Source organism: Salmo salar, chromosome ssa27 (assembly GCF_905237065.1).
Source record: "Salmo salar chromosome ssa27, Ssal_v3.1, whole genome shotgun sequence".
Classification (NCBI taxonomy): Eukaryota; Metazoa; Chordata; class Actinopteri; order Salmoniformes; family Salmonidae; genus Salmo; species Salmo salar.
The window spans coordinates 10,401,237-10,418,722 of record NC_059468.1 but is presented as its reverse complement, the minus strand read 5'-3'; the positions used below and the strand labels follow the sequence as shown (position 1 = coordinate 10,418,722).

At 43.2% G+C, this 17,486-nt stretch overlaps 2 protein-coding genes and 1 long non-coding RNA gene across 3 annotated transcripts; 2 read left to right on the top strand and 1 right to left on the bottom strand.

The window, feature by feature from the left end:
- Positions 1–35: 35 nt before the first annotated feature.
- LOC123730932 (uncharacterized) lies at positions 36–1,368 on the bottom strand. Its single transcript, XR_006762373.1, has 2 exons — positions 1,194–1,368; positions 36–639 (listed from the first exon to the last, which is right to left on the bottom strand). It is a non-coding gene; the product is annotated as an uncharacterized lncRNA (long non-coding RNA).
- A 303-nt stretch (positions 1,369–1,671) lies between these two features.
- Positions 1,672–5,272, top strand: tapbp (TAP binding protein). Its single transcript, NM_001123605.1, is given in 8 exon segments — positions 1,672–1,732; positions 2,242–2,436; positions 2,703–2,951; positions 3,170–3,529; positions 3,780–4,103; positions 4,684–4,782; positions 4,920–4,948; positions 5,261–5,272. Coding segments are annotated over 8 exon segments (1,329 nt in total).
- Positions 5,273–7,240: 1,968 nt separating this feature from the next.
- Positions 7,241–15,797, top strand: LOC106588403 (death domain-associated protein 6). Its single transcript, XM_014177346.2, has 11 exons — positions 7,241–7,383; positions 8,130–8,383; positions 8,794–9,177; positions 9,381–9,512; positions 9,679–9,795; positions 10,093–10,324; positions 11,404–11,573; positions 11,777–11,948; positions 12,094–12,661; positions 12,769–12,901; positions 14,614–15,797. Exons 1-11 carry the CDS (start codon positions 7,296–7,298, stop codon positions 14,671–14,673), a joined length of 2,310 nt encoding a protein of 769 aa, XP_014032821.2. The 5' UTR covers positions 7,241–7,295; the 3' UTR covers positions 14,674–15,797.
- Positions 15,798–17,486: the final 1,689 nt, after the last annotated feature.

Below are 17,486 nucleotides of genomic sequence, written 5' to 3'. Positions count from 1 at the left end.
GTTTGGGAGGACGACACAATAAAGCTATCTCAGGCTAAGGTCTATGGAGGTTTATTTGGCATACTGGATGGGACCCATTGAAGGACGTACATTGTGTTGGATCTAGCTCCATTTGATAGGAAATTGTTTAATATCATCACATTGAAAAACACAGCAAGAAAATCATATAGAATAGAAATGCAATGGAAAGTGGAGTCAAACAGTGTTGAGGTAAGTCCCACGCCCTTTCCAGTAAGAGCGTCAGTATGCAGCCATCTTGTGTCTATCTATCCTCAATCATGAGATGGCCGACACTGAAGCATCATCTAGTTCTAGTAGCCTATACATGGTTGTACATATCCATACTGCTGAGTGGGATGTAGGACTATGCATTCTTTTCATTTAAAAAGTGTTTTTGTTTCACAATGACTAGGCTACTGAAAGAACTAAAACAGAGCCAGTGGATACTAGCTGAAAACCCGTTGACCATAACTACAGTAACAAACCTACACATCCAACCAAGTCATCTTTGATCATATTTTCACATTTTCTCTCCCCAATGAAAATGTGTTCTGGAATTCTTGCCCACTCCCACAGTGTGTTCTGGTATGTGCGTGACGGGAATAACCAAAGCAAGTTCAGTTTGTGAATGGAAAGTCCCTGAAATGAACAATAAAAGGGTCAAAAACCAGCCGTCGCAGAGGCTACAGTGAAGGATAAACAATGCCACAGTGCCATCTATAGGTAGACTGTATCTCTCCTCACTTCTGTTTCAGAGAAATCACATGACGAGTCACTTGACTTTTGGGTATTTGTCGCTCCAGGGTAAAGATTCCTCTAGGAACAGATATGGGATCAGCTTCCCCTCATCCATTCCAATCCTTAACCATTAGTAAGGAAAATGTAAATCTGACCCAAGATCAGCGTTTTAGGGCAACTTCACCCTACCCCGTCTCGACGTCAAAGTAGAAGTTGCCTCACCACAAATCTTGGATCAGATTACCCTATTCCTTCTTGCCATCTTGTTTCTCTGCATTCTGCAAACAATCAGGCAACTCTGTGACGTTCCAATTCAGGCAGAATGAAAAACAAGCTATTTAATTTTCTATTTAAAAGGTAGCAGATTTCACCTGTTGACTGGAAATACAAGACAGGCAGGGGCTAACTCTTTCATAAAATAATGACCCATCATGTATTAATTCATGCCACTGTACCGAAATCCATGTGACGTTCGTAATTTTCGAACAGAAGCAGCCAGCCAGGTATAAACTCCAATGGTGTGCATGTTCCCAGATTCCAGTTTCAAAGAAATCAAGTGATCTTGACCACTCTGGGGCACGTTTGAAAGTAACGTTAGTGTTGGTGCACCATCTTGTGTTGAGTGTGCATTCTGCATGTTGCGCGGCAAATCATGTTGTGCACGAAGCTCTCTGAGTTTGTAAAACAGTTTATTTTTTCACAACATTTTTATGCAGTTTGTGCCTCATAAAATCAGTGTATTGACTTTTATTGGACACCGCGGTGGTTTATCATTATCTATGCCTCGTCTTGCTATGCGCATGTCTTTGAAAAATGAAAGTGAAAGCAGTTTCTGCAGGTTACAGGGGAAGTCCGAAGACAACATCATATTTCTCCATGCTTTAACAACTTCAAACTACACCAGAACAGCCGATAACACTGTCGAAGACAACCATGGCCAATATTTCAACAATTTACAAGCTATCGTTTCTCGCCTTTACTTACTTCATACACGGTAAAAATGGTCGACTTTTCTTAGTGTATTTCCTTTCAACTCTCCGGCATCTGTGGTGTAGATTTTTTAAATATATTGATATTGAACATGACTTCATATATGATACAATTTGAAACAACTGCTGCTCTGTATCTACTTAATCTGTATTGATCAGTGATATTGTATTGATCAGTGTTACTTTGTAGCTTGTATATGCATTGCACTTGGTTGGTTAATTTAGATCATTGTGTGAAATGACAAGCACACATAAACAGCCTTACAGCAAATATGTATTCATACGAATGCAATTGTTTTTTAAAAATGTATTACAGTTCAATAAGCGATTTACAGTAATAGAGATTTACAGTATTTTTGTTTCCACTGTCTGAATACTAAGCATCTTTTGCTCTTTTGATTGCCCTTTCATTACTATTCTTACGAAGCTAATCTAAAGTAGTTTACATCTTCTCACCTATCCACATTGATGCTCTCACATATTCACACAACTTTCTCATCCTTCTCTCTTCCAGTCTATGGGACAAGCTGTCCAGTTCTGGAGTGCTGGTTTGTCCAGGAGAAACCAGGTCGAGGTGGGGGATTCCCTGCTGCAATGATCCAGGAGAAGTCACTACTGTATATCAATACAGACCCAGAGAGTGAAGAAACCAAGTCACAGCAGGGACCATCTGCAGACATCAACCATGATAGAGTCTACTACGTCACTGGTCAGTACTTATCATTATACACTATATAGGACGATCTCTTTCGAAATTATGACGGATTTGAATGACAAGCCAGTGGCTGTTAAAGGTGCACTCAGTCAATTTGGTGTTACAGCTCAACAATTCGCCATCCTCTAACACCAAGCCTCTAATTTAAATTATACAAGACTACAAGAGTGTTGTCATTTTAGGCAGAGCGTTTCAGAAAAATAAATGTTATTTCATTGAAAGGATAACTTCTATAGACAAATCTCCCTCTCTCTCATCAGACCCAGCAGCCATCCTCTGCAGTTCCTCTCTGCACCCACCAGAGGGCTCAGTCCATAAACCACAGTGCGAGATAAACCCCTTCATGCCCCAGCCCTCCACCGTTCAATGGGTAGTCCCGCTCACTGACTCTGCCCACAGTCCTATCTACCTGCAAGCTGACTGGTACTCTGCAGCCTTGCAGGGCCTTGACGGACAGCTGGGCCTGTCCAGTGTCATGCGTGCTCCCACGGCAACCAAGGAACCCACTGGTAAAGAGCCCTATGATTGATTTGGCTGGTGTAGGCCGTCATTGTAAATAAGAATTTGTTCTTAACTGACTTATAAAATATTAAAAAGAAAGTAATTGAAATTAATTTGTCATATGCCATGAAGAATTATAGAATCCGGTGATGTTTATTACTACGTAACGTCACAGATAAAGTAGTGTGAAAGTTTAATGTCTCTCTGCTACCCCTCTCTCTCCCAGTGGTGCTCAGTGTGTCCAGTAGAACCCCCTTGGTCCGTTCCAGACTCGGGGAACCGGTGGTTCTAGACTGTGGGTTTTGGATGGAGGCCACTTCTCCTCTCTCTGGCTCTGGCTTCGCCGTGGAGTGGCGCTACCAGTTCAGGGGTGATGGCCGTCTGGTTCTGGCCTACGACGGCAAGACAGACCGATTTGCCGAGACCAAGGAAAAGAGAGCGGGGCTAGACTTCACGGCTCTGCACGAGACAGGAAATGCATCACTGATCCTGCAGGAAGCTCAAGTGCGCCACACAGGAACCTACATCTGCACGGTGTACTTGCCCTATCTCCTGGCTCAGGTGGCAGTGGAGCTGGAGATTGTAGGTGAGGATAGATGAATACACTTGATTAGTCTGCCAATACTAAAGTGTTGCAATTTTTGTTTTAGAACTGTAGAATCTCAACCACTATGTATAGTATATTCACTGAAATAACTACTGTAACTCCATATACAGTACATTCTCATAATGGTATGTCATGGTCTACTAAATAGCATTAGAAAACATGCCATTTATGTGTATCATCCTCTCTTACCTCATTCTCTCACTCCTATTTCTCCCTCTATCTCTCCCAGAGCCTCCGTCCCTCTCCATCTTCCCCTCCCCGCTCCCTCTCTCCGTGCCCGGCCAGGTGGTGAAGGTGCAATGCGAGGCGTCAGGATTCTTCCCCCTCTCCCTGGACTTCCACTGGGAGTTAACAGGGCCTGACGGTAAGGTCAGGCCCCTGGGTCAGGGCAGCGTGACAGGCCACAGGCAGGGCCCAGACAACACCTACAGCCAGACCTCCCGTCTGGAGTTAGACTCAGCCAAGCTGGACCTTGGCCGTGGAGGGGAGGTCACCTGTGTGGCCGTCCATCCTGGAGGCACCCGGCGGGCCAGCGTCACCCTCAATGTCATCGGTGAGAGTTAATTTAATCGAGCTGCATTGAGTTGATGGATGTTGCCCCTGGGTCCACTGATTCATAGTAAAGGTTAGGATTGGGGTAAGGGAATCTGTGGTTAGGGGCAATTTCTACCTCAAGCAATGTTCTTTACATTCCATACATGGGCCCATATAGCAGTGTCTCTAGGCCTACCAGTATAATAAAGCAATAAGGCCCTAGGGGGTGTGGTGTATGGCCAATATACCATGGCTAAGGGCTGTTCTTACGCACGACACAATGCAGAGTGCCTGGATACAGCCCTTAGCCGTAGTACATTGGCCATATACCACAAACCCCAGAGGTGCCATATTGCTAATATAAACTGGTTACCAACGTAATTAGAGCAATAAAAATAAATGTATTTTCATACCCGTGGTATACGGTACTGATATACCACGGCTGTCAGCCAATTAGCATTCAGGGCTTGAACAGCCCAGGTTATAATTTCTGATATGCAATTACTTTGATCTGAAAAGTCAAATACATTTGACTTGACTTGACACAACTTATCCTGCGTATGTCTTAAATTTACTCTCTATCTCTTCATCCCAATCAGGTATTAATGGTCCCTCCATTGAAGACTCCATGGCGATGGTTGCCGTGGCCCTGGGGCTCTATGGTTTGATCAAGATCGTCTCCTGGACATTTAGCTCTGGTAAATACAATCGGTTTGAACTAAGATACACAAAAAAAGATGTTGAAGCCGTAAAGCTACAGTGTGAATTTGGATCTTTCGAATTCATTTGGATCTTGTGTGTCAATCTAATGCTTGACCTTTTCTTGCCTTTATAGGGTCCGATGATACTAACTCACAAGAGAAGGTAATTGCACTTTCGTAAATGTCGTCAGACATATTTTGTAGTTAAGTGTAACTACTATGTATCTGTGTATATTTCCCAGCTAACACTGTCTTGCCCAAATGTGTTTTTATCTCAAGCTGTTATCCCTCTAGTTAAAACTCCAGACCCTGGATTATCAATCAATGAAATGTATTTACTATGGATTACTATGTAATATGATGACATTATCTGTTATGTGTTAGTGAATTTTGAATTAGGCCCTTGGATTTCTCCCATTGTCTGTTTTGTTAGTTTACACACTTTGGGCTCATCCTTATCCTCTCTCAATTACAGAAAGTGAAGTAAATGTGGAAACACCTGGGATTCCCAGGTGAGTGTGTAATGGAACTAACAAAGCTGGAATTTCAGGAATAAAAGTGCACCGTTTGTGGAAGGTGGTACATGGAAAGAAGATATTGAGTTTCTGACAGTAGTTGAAAATGAATGATCTAACAAGTGGTCGGGGGATAAAAATATTTGAATAGGTGGCTGATTTAAATATTGACATATTTAAATACGGTCATACAACTGTGAATTCCTCTCTATAAGAACTCAAGAGACTTGTGCACATGAGCATATGTACATATGGATATAGATAATTGTGTGTTGTGTTATTAGTGGTTAATTGACCCTGGAATTAAAGATTGAACCCTGTCATTATTTGCTTTTCTATTGATTCTGAAGGTGAATATAAGACAAAATCCTTTCAATTGGAATTAGTAATTCCCTGAAAGTGTGTTTATATATTGTTTTCATTTTGTTTGTTTTGGGTTATATTTAATTGTATCTTGCCTTGTATAGACGGTATATAGGCTACAGTGATTTTTTGTTTTTTGCTATTGATGTTCCTACCACCACATCAGAATTGTTAGATTAGTGTATTTGCCAGACAGGAATGAGCAACAACTTTGAGCAAATGAGGACTATTTGTGATGGGATGTAATAAATTCTTCATCTTCAAAGCAGTTTCCCCTTTGTTGAATTTGTGTTATTGGTCATGTGATAAGTAGATAAGAAGTACTTATCATATGAAAATCCTAGGATCTTTTGATTAGGGGTGCTTCTGCTTCCACACAACTTGACTCAAGGATGTGAATACTTACTTGACGTTTTCCTTGGTCATAACCTAGCTGACTAAACTCAACTCCACAACTTAGAATGGAGTTGAGCGGCGACGAGTGTGTGCATCAAGTCTCAGTCAGTCGATTCTTGTAAAAATGTATTCTTTAATGCCTACCCTGTACATGTTTGTCCTGTGTCACTGTGTTCATTCTTGGGTGCTGTAATCCATCGTTTTTGATAAAAGTACCGTTTTATGTGATGTCTGTCAAACTGCACCGTATCCACTGTTTTTCAATGGAGTTGGAAGTTACTTTATGCACTACCACTCCATACTCTTATAAATATATATTATTGAATGCTTACTGTGTTTCTGTGCTTTTCATGATTGTAATAGATTGTAAAAATGCATTATAGCCTATGCCTCCCCAGCCAAAACAATATAATCTAGTTCAATGACTGGTTGCTCCTTCTCTGTTAAAACAATGGCATCCTTGGCATATGTCGCGTAAAACACCACTTTTTTTTCAGCACCAAAATAAAAACACGCAGATACACAGGAGGAACACAGTCACAAGGTAGGCATTAAAGAATGGACATTTTTACAAGTATAGACTGACAAGTGTATTCAGCCCAAACTCGTCGCTGCTGGAGTTGAGTTATTGGCCTAGTTTTAACCATATGGTTGTATTGTCAGTTGCAAGGAGCGCAACTGTATTCGCCTAATCACTCCAAATGAAAGACACATTATTTTTATTTTTGTTATGTTAATGCTATCAATATTTATCGTTCGAGTCTCAGAAAAACATAATAACGAATTGGTTTAAGTAAACGTACTATGCAGAAATCGCTCCGCCATTTCACGGTTGCTAAAATTCTGAAGTTTCAGTTTATGTGATAAAACAAGCAAGTATAATGTAGAAAATAATTTTACCATATATTCTTAAACCGTTGTGAAATATATTTACCATAACAAAAAATATTGTATTTTCAGCTGTTTGAATCTGGTGTTCAAAACCGAAAGTAAAAGACTAAAAAAAATAAGAACGAGAAGCATAGAAATAGTGCACATAGAACAGATCTAGCACTTCTTAAACTTGCTTTCAATGAAGAATGACAGAACCATAACACACATTTATATGTGAATTTGGTCGGGTCGACCAAAAAGTGACATATACAGCTTTAAACAAGCTGACGGGCAAATGTAGGCAATTTGGACAAAACACCTGACATGTGAAACTAGAGTAAAGTGAATAGCCAATGATCGACGATGTTACTGAGCGACAACCAACCAACAACCAATGGTAGGCTTGAATGTTCCCGAGCTCTTCGGGGCGAGACGTTTCGGTATCAAGCGGGTAAGTTGACTATCATTGTTTTGTCCATAGCTAACCGTCTAACCACGGTCTTAAAACAGTAGCTATATTATATACATCTGCATTTCATACACAAAGCTAGTAAAAGTATTTGTTTACATGTTGTCTTTGTCATACCCCTACCATTTTACCCGGAGAAATTGGCGCTTTCCTGAGCAGCCAGCTAACATTAGCTTGTTGCTAACTGAGGTTAGCTAGCTAGCCAGCCAGCCAACAAGGAAACAACAAACACAACAATGGTGTTTGGATTGTTTACTGCAAAAACAAATCTAGTAAATGTGTTTTTTTCCCTGACAGAAGTTTCGACCAGCTCAAATCTTGTTTAATAAAAAAAGACTTAGTAATTAACTAGTTAGCAAGAGTCCCAGACGTTAGCCTAGCATGCTAGCTCACGTTACTGTCTGAACTGGTGGTCAGTGTCTGTTTTCGTTGTAGATAATCCTACAAAATATAAACACTGTTTGTTGTTATAATATTTGTTTTAAATCGTGCTGGTGAAAAGGGACACGGTAGAGTTTACAATGGATAATAGGTAGCAGTGGTGTTTGTGCCTGATACTGTGTAATTTTCGTTTTGTAAAAATGGTTGACCATAAATATAACAAAACTTTGAAAGGCGTAATCATTGTATTGGATAGACTCACTAAACCAGATGACATGACAGTGGTATGATACTTTTGAATTTGCCCAAGGCATCATTTTGACACTGTTGTTTTTGCCTTCCCTCAGCAAAGAATAGTCCCTATCTGATGGCGGTTGCCTCAGCAGCAGTGATGGACAGCATTGTAATCCTTGATGACGATGATGAGGAAGAGGAGAGGCCTCAACCCTCTTCCTCCACCTCCTATAAACCCTCAGCCAATCATCGTACTCCCCCAAAAATCCAACAGCCCGCTCCTACTCACATCACCCAATCTCCTTTTGCCACAGTGAAGAAAGAAAGCCATGTTCTTAAAGCAGAGAACCAGAAGCTATTTACTGAGGTAAGAGGGTACATGGATGGATGGTGGAGATGTTTGGTACAGTCACATTACAAATATGTCAGTGGAGCTGCAACACTGGAAAGCACAACTATGGCTGTGGCTTTGAGTCTTTGCAGGCAATTAGTCCATCACGATCATGTCAGATCACGGAAATCATAATGCATTTGTGCGTGACCCTTTCGAATTTGGGCCTTCCCACATCACTCTTAATCAGTGTTTTTCAAATCCCATAGTTTTGCAGGCTTTTGCTGCATCCCAGCACTAACACACCTGATAATAACTAATCTTTAAACCCATGTATTGAGCAGGAACAAAAGTGCACCAACCCTGTGTCCCCCCCAGTGGAAAGATTGAAGAACATTCTTCTAAACCCTTCTCCCTCGTTCACTCCCCTCCCTCGCTTTGTTCAGTTTGTAGAGTACTGCTCGACCCACACACAGGACTGCCCCGAGGTCATGACCTTCCTGCACGCCAAGCACTCCAAGGCCTCGCCGAACTTCCTGGCCTCGGTGGAGTTCCGCAACACGCTGGGCCGCTGCCTGACGCGCGCCCAGGCCAGCCGCACCAAGACCTTTGTCTACATCAACGAGCTGTGCACCGTCCTCAAACAGCACTCGGACAAGAGGAGGCAGACTGTCGTGAAGGTGGAGCCTACCGCCGGGGAGAAGTATGAGATGAAAGAGAAGAGGGAAGAGGAGGCACAGACAGAGGAGCTACCGTCTACCTCGGGGCAGCAGGAAGAGAAGAACGAGGAGGAGGAAGAGAAGAAGACGAAGAAGGCTTCCCGGAGACAGGTCAGCAGCACGAAGAATGGACAGAATCCATGACTTCTCTATAGCTTTATTCCTCTTCTGTCCAAAGTGTGCACTTGGTCACCCCAAGGGTTTAAAAGCATTGATTTGGTGTAGATTACTGTAATGTTTTGCATCTGATAGTTCATCATAAGGAGCAATGTGCCAGGCATATCTTCATATCTCGCTCTCTCTCGCTCTCTCAGGTTGCGTACCTGGAGAACCTGCTGAAGATGTACAATGATGAGATCCGGCGGCTGCAGGAGAAGGAGCTGAGTGTCAACGAGCTAGAAGAGGAGGACTCCAGCTACATCCAGGAGCACAAGCTCAAACGCAAGGTCAGATCACCAAGGCTTATTGGTTCCAATGGCTCAGTTGGTTGGAGTGTGACGCTTGTAACGCCAGAGCTGTGGGTTTGATTCCTGCTTGAGCCACATACTAAATGTGTTAACTGTACATGACTTTGATAGATAGAAGCCACTGAAGTCCTCTCTCTCCTCTCAGATGATGAAGATCTATGATAAGCTCTGTGAGCTGAAGGGCTGCAGCAGTCTGACAGGCAGAGTGATCGAGCAGAGGATCCAGTACAAAGGGACACGCTACCCTGAGGTCAACAGAAAGGTAACCAACACATTGTTTGTTGACAACCCAATGCTTTTTGACCACTGCTTATTTATGTTATATAGACTATGGATGAAAATGAGATTTAAAACTAACCCTAGTATGAGAGAAAATCAAGGAATAAGAATAAATGCATGAAAACAATAACCATTCGAATTTTATTGGTCGCATGCAGATGTTATTGCGGGTGTAGCGAAATGCTTGTGTTCCTAGCAATTGATTTGTCTGTCCTTGGTGTTTTCTCATGGCGATACAGTACACTCTGACCCCTCCTCATCCTGCTCTCCCCACCCGCAGATTGAGCGTTTCATCAACAGTCCCGAGGCCCAGCTGAATCCCCCCGACTACACAGACATCCTGCAACATATCCGCCGGGCCAACGAGCGCCACGGCCTCAACCTCAGCAAGAAGCAGCTGACCCAGATCGCTCAGGACGCCTTCCGCGAGACCGGCAACCGCCTGCAGGAGAGACGCCACCTCGACATGGTCTACAACTTCGGCTCGCACCTCACAGACCTCTACAAGCCCGGTAAGAGAGCGTAATACACACACCTCTACATTCCTGGTTGGAGCTGTGTGTTTCCGTCTGCGATGTCTGTCTTTCTGTGTGTTAGAATAAAAAGAATAACACACTAGGGCTGGAAATTTCCAGGGACCTTACGATACGATATTATCACTATACTTAGGTGCCGATTTAAAATATGTATTGGGATTCTCATGATTCTATATGTATTGCGATTCGATACTGTGATTTTATTGCGATTCGATGTTTCCAAACATATTGCTCACCATGGGTGTGTTTGTAAATTCGCTCTGGCTATCTACTCAGATTTCTGAGCACTCTCATCTGAGCGTGCCAGAGCGCAGAATAGCTGATGAATTCACGAACGTCGGCAAAAACGCGTAATTATATTGTTGCAAGCAGCACAGTTACAGTCACCAACACTCTGGATAACATGAAAACAGCCAAACCAGCTCTGCTAGGGTGAGTAAAATGGTCAGTGAGCTGTTCCCTCATTTGTGTCTGGAAGTAGCTAGCAAGCTAGCCAGTTAGCGTGGGTGCTTGACTGGCATTGTGAGGTCAGAACGCTCAGATCAACCCTACTCCTCGGCCAGAGTGTCCAGTGTGCGCTCTGAACGCTCCGAGAGCGAAACGCTCTGAATTTACGAACGGACAATCTGACAACGCTCTGAATTTACGAACGCCCTGAGGGCACTCTGACACTTAAGATTGAATTGACGAACACACCCCCAGGGCGGCACACCAGTAAGGGCGGCAGGTAGCCTAGTGGTTAGAGCATTGGGCCAGTATATATAATGTGTGTATGTGTACACTCGGATCAACCCTACTCCTATGTGTGTGTGTGTGTGTGTACACACCCCATATATGTCTGCCGCAGAGAGACGAGAGCCATAAATGAGAGAGATTGTGTGTGAAGCTGTGAGAACTTGGTAGTTGACACACAATTACAGAAAGGGTGACACCAGTATGCTGCTTTGTGGATATCAGGTTGGATGTATGGGAACTATTTAGGAAGATGGACTACGAAGTCACTAACTCTCTCACTACCCCCCCTTTTTTCTTCTCATTTTGCCCACCCTTACCAGCCACTGACCCTGCCCTGTTGGACCCCACGTTGGCCCGTAAGTTGCGCTCTAACCGGGAGGTGGCTCTCTCCAGCCTGGAGCAGGTCATCTCCAAATACGCCCTGAAGCAGGATGACACAGAGGAGGAGGAGAGGACTAAACGGATAGAGAGAGAGAGGCAGAAGAAAGAGGTAGGAGGAGGAGAGAGGTGTTGGAGACCAATTTACATTTTAGAAATGACTGGAGATGAAAAAATAAATGTTCTGTAATTCTGACCTGTTTATAGTCAGCCAACGCTTTTCCACATCTGCTTTGAAAATACATGGTATTTATTTACATAAATTACTATATCTGTCACCACTCAGTCTGTGTTTTCTGTGTGTGTCAACGGAAGGGTCAGTCATCGGCGCTGGAGGCCACCACAGCCGATGACAATCCCCTGAAGAAGGGAGAGGATGGTGAGGGTGAGGAGCAAGCTGAGGAGGAGGAGGATGATGAAGACGACGAGTCGTCTGATCCAGACATCGAGGAGGAGATCCAGGCCAGCAAATCACAAGCGGGGCCAGGTGATGAGGATGATAATTTCCATTTACACAGCACCTTTCTCAAATTCAGTGTTTTAACCCGGTTTATCCTGGGTTTTGGCAACAATGTGGAGAAATCAAATAAAACCCAAATCAGTTGAAACCAGATTTTTTCTTTTTTTTTCAGAGGATGATGAGGAGGAGGACAACGAGGTAGAGGCAGCAAACAAGAGTGAGAACGAGGTGGATGGTGGGAGTGACGGAGACCAGGATGGAGGAGAGGAAGACGAGAACGCCGAGGTTGACAAAGACTCCGTGATGAGTGGAATCAGCCCCATTTCCCAGGGTGACACCCCACGGATCTCCTCCTTAGTCGACGAATCCCCCACAGACAGCCCCAGCCAATCAGAGGCGATGGAGGTAGACAAGGGGAACGAATCATCCAATACCAACCTGACAAAGGAGGACATTGTTTCCTCCAATCACGTTTCAGCTGTGTCCATAAGCACTAGTGTGGAAATGAAGGACTCCTCAGCCTCCCCCATGGCGGCGAATCAGGTCTCTTTGCCACCGTCACCGGTGCTGATTTCGACGAATGAGGACTCCTGCACGGTCATCACTGAGACGAGGTCAGCGAATTGCAGCCCCAGGCCACCCAGTCCCAAAGACACCTCCAGAGGCAGGAAGAGAAAGAGGAAAGAAGAGGTGAAATCCAGGAAGTCTTACAACGGGGTTCTAAGGCACCACAATGGGAGGTAAGGCTGTAGCACCCAAATTAATGATGGGGGGGGGAATCCATGGAGATACCTATCCATTTTCAAATATGGAGACTTGAATTAATGAATTCTCTGTCCGTATGCAGTGACCGTGACCTCCCTCTGGACATGGATGCGGTGACCAGTAGCCCCCTGCAGGCGGACTCCACCAGGGCAGACACTCCCACCCAGGAGATGGTCACCAGCTCCCAGTCCACCCCGCCTCCCAAGAAAAACAAGGTGAGGGTAAATGATGATTGCTGATGTTTAAGTATCATGACACTATACCTTTTTTCCACGTATGCTCAGCATATCAAACACACAGTGCATTCGGAAAGTATTCAGACCCCTTGACTATTTCCACATTTTGTTACATTACAGCCTTATTCTAAAACGGATTAATGTATTTTTTTCCCCCATCAATCTACATACAATACCCCATAATGACAAAGCTAAAACGGGTTTAATTTATATAGAAATACCTTATTTACATAAGTATTCAGACCCTTTGCTATGAGACTCCAAATTGAGCTCAGGTGCATCCTGTTTCTATTGATCATCCTTGAGATGTTTCTACAACTTGATTGGAGTCTATCTGTGGTAAATTCAATTGATTGGACATGATTTGGAAAGGCACACACCTGTCTATATACGGTCCCACAGTTGACAGTGCATGTCCAGTGTTTCCGCTGCACTCATTTTGCTGTGGTGCTTGCGCCGCAGCAAAATCATTTCCGCCACACAACAACAAAAATATTGAACATGAACAAATATTTCTGCTGAGGCCCATTTTGAGGATGCTAGAACAGTCCACATGTGCTTTTCCTCTGCAAACAAAACGAGTAATTCATAGGAAAATCAATCAACCCCATAGTACAACAGCTTATATATATACACACACACATACCTATATATACACTGCTCAAAAAAATAAAGGGAACACTTAAACAACACATCCTAGATCTGAATGAATGAAATCATCTTATTAAATACTTTTTTCTTTACATAGTTGAATGTGCTGACAACAGAATCACACAAAAATAATCAATGTAAATCCATGGAGGTCTGGATTTGGAGTCACACTCAAAATTAAAGTGGAAAACCACACTACAGGCTGATCCAACTTTGATGTAATGTCCTTAAAACAAGTCAAAATGAGGCTCAGTAGTGTGTGTGGCCTCCACGTGCCTGTATGACCTCCCTACAACGCCTGGGCATGCTCCTGATGAGGTGGCGGATGGTCTCCTGAGGGATCTCCTCCCAGACCTGGACTAAAGCATCCGCCAACTCCTGGACAGTCTGTGGTGCAACGTGGCGTTGGTGGATGGAGCAGCAAAGAAGCCACTTCTCTCCAGGAAAAACATCAGGAACAGACTGATATTCTGCAAAGGGTACAGGGATTGGACGACTGGGGTAAAGTCATTTTCTCTGTACTTGAACCCTATCTAACATCTCTGGAGAGGCCTGAAAATAGCTGTGCAGCGACTCTCCCCATCCAACCCAACAGAGCTTGAGAGAATCTGCAGAGAAGAATGGGAGAAACTCTCCAAATACATGTGTGCCAAGCTTGTAGCATCATACCCAGAAGACTCGAGGCTGTAATAGCTGCCAAAGGTTCTCAAAAAGGTTACTCAAAATACTGAGTAAAGGGTCTGAATACTTTTGTAAATGTAATATTTCAGTTTACTTTTTATAAATTTGCAAACATTTCTAAACTTGTCATTATGGGGTATTGTGTGTCGATTGGGGGGGGGACGATTTAATAAATTTTAGAATAAGGCTGTAACGTAACAAAATGTGGAAAAAGTCAAGGGATCTGAATACTTTGAATGCAGTGTGTGTGTCATGCTCTAGCTCCACTGCTGTGACATATCACCAAACATTTTTGTGGCGAAGTCACTTGTGTACACTATACAAACCTCTTACCAATCTCCACTTTGTGTCATTTTCAGGTCAACGTGGCCACTCAGTGTGACCCGGATGAAGTGATCGTCCTATCGGACTCGGAATGACCTCTGCCCCCAACCCTACTGGGTGTTCAGGCTTCCCATTGCTAGCCTGGAACCAGGTCTGTTTATGCTGCACAGACAGATCTGGGACCAGATCTGGGACCAGGCCATCCCATTACTGCCTCTTGACTTCCAAACCAGTGCCTGCTAATGTGAACTCTTGAAAATGCACACATTTTCAGACGGGAGAGAGCAAACTTTTCATTACAAATTTAAACTGGCAATGGACGTGGTAGTTTACCACCAGTGTTTACATTTTGTATTTATATGCCAATTTTTGCCCAGCGTCTGGATTGTGTGAGGAGGGAGGAGTATCACGTCAGGTTATTTTTGTATTTTAGCTGTAAAAATGAGTTCAATTAGATATTATTTTACCCGATTTTATATATTTTTTTTGTCAATCCTTTTAGGTGGGTGAATGAATGGGTGTCTGTGTTCGTATTCTAGAATGCCGGCAATAGAAGATGAGCCAGTGGAACACCGGAGTACTGTATCTTAGATTTTATACAGAGCCAATACACAATCTACACGTCCAACTGTCAGTGGATTATTTGCTGTGTGGTTGCTGTGTCCACATAGTGCAACCTAATGGCCTGAACAACGCTATTTCTCCCAAGTAGTTACAAGAGCAACTACGTGGCAGATTGGCCATTTGTGTTCAAGATGCCAAACGAACACAATTGAGCAGATGCGTTGACGTAAACGGCCAGGTACAGCTTTGCGTTAACGTGAAATTGTAGTGCAGTGTCCTACTTTATGCAGGCATAACACCCCCCCGAAGAAATGTTCACATTGACTTTGCAGAAATAGCTGTGTTCATGCTGATGGGTGTTGTTGTAGGGGAAGTCCATCTCAGCATGTAGTAAGCAGGTAGGTGTTTAGGTTGATTTACATCAAAGGAACGTTCATGACGCCTCTTGCTTGAGACTGCAAACGGTGGTAATGATTTAATCAGACTCATTCTTTTTCAAACCTCCCTAAGACACTTTGATTGGATTCTGTTGTTTTGACCAATTCAAGAAGGTTACGGGGATGGTCACTTAATGTTATCTAATTTTCCTTTTAGTACACTGAGAAGCAAAGATCACATTTCCTTTTAAATAAATAAACTTTGATAATAAATGAAAGTGCTTTGTGGTAACTCATTTAAAGCGATTAGGTAAGTTGTCCTTGCAAACATAGCGCCACATTCAGTTGCCCAACGTTGTTGAACATTGCTGACGGACGTGATTACTAATTCTACATGTCAGATGTGTTTGTTCACATACCATATTTCTATCGGAATGTTCCACGGGTGTTTTGTGGGTAAAAGCATAGAAAAACATGAATTGTACATTTGGAAATGCAAAAACATTACAGAAATGAACTTTATACTTTTTATTTAACTTGGCAAGTCAATTAAGAAGAAATTCTTATTTACAATGCCGGCACGACCAAGAGGCAGAAGGGCTCCTGTGGGGATGGTGGATAAAAAAAATGTAGGACGAAACACACATCGAGACACCACAACACTTGGTACAAACACAAAGGATAAGGTGGAGGCAACACATCATGCAAAGCAGCCACAAGAGTCAGTAAGCGTGTCCATGACTAGCTGCAGCGAACTGAAAAGAGGAGCGACCTTGGGATGTGTGTGCTTTGGGGACATAGATCCAACCCTTTCCCCCCCATTTTTGCCAAAAATGACATACCCAAATCAAACTGCCTGTAGCTCAGGACCTGAAGCAAAGGATATGCATATTCTTGATACCATTTGAAAGGAAACACATTGAAGTTTGTGGAAATGTGAAATGAATGTTGGAGAATAACACAGATCTAGTAAAAGATAATACAAAGACAATGTGGTTTTTTCCCCCCCATCTTTGAAATGCAAGAGAAAGGCCATAATGTATTATTCCAGCCCAGGTGCAATTTAGATTTTGGCCACTAGCTGACAGCAGTGTCTGTGCAAAGTTTTAAACTGATCCAATGAACCATTGCATATCTGTTCAAAATGTTATCAAGACTGCCTAATTGGATTAATACATTTTCAAGTTCATAACTGTGCACTTTCCTCAAACAATAGCATGGTATTCTTTCACTGTAATAGCTACTGTAAATTGGACAGTGCAGTTAGATGAACAAAATTTAAGCTTTCTGCCCATATCGGATATGTCTATGTCCTGGGAATTTGTTACTTACAACCTCATGCTAATCACATTAGCCTACGTTGACTCCACTGTCCCCCGAGGGGGACACCGATCCTGTAGAGGTTAACAGAATGTGACTGGCAGAACAGGTGCTGTATGTGGAGGATGAGGGTTGCAGTAGGTATCTGAGGGGAGTGAGATTTAAGAGGGTTTTATAAATAAGCATCAGTGATGTGTCCTATAAGGAGTCTTGGTGGCAAATCGGATGGCCAAATGGTAAAGAACATCTAGCCTCTCGGGAGCACCTTTACCTGACGATCTATAAATTACGTCTTCCTAATCTAACATGGGTAGGATGGTGATCTGAGTCAGGGTTAGTTTGGCAGCTGGGGTGAAAGAGGAGCGATTATGATAGAGGAAACCAAGTCTAGATTGAACCTTAGCCTGCAGCTTGGACATGTGCTGGGAGAAGGATAGTGTACTGTCTAGCCATACTCCCAAGTACTTGTATGAGGTGACTACCTCAAGCTCTAAACCCTCAGAGGTAGTAATCACACCTGTGGGGGGAGAGGCATTCTTCTTACCGAACCACATGACCTTTGTTTTGGAGATGTTCAGAACAAGGTTAAGGGCAGAGAAAGCTTGCTGGACACTAAAAGCTTTGTTGTAGAGCGTTCAACATAAAAT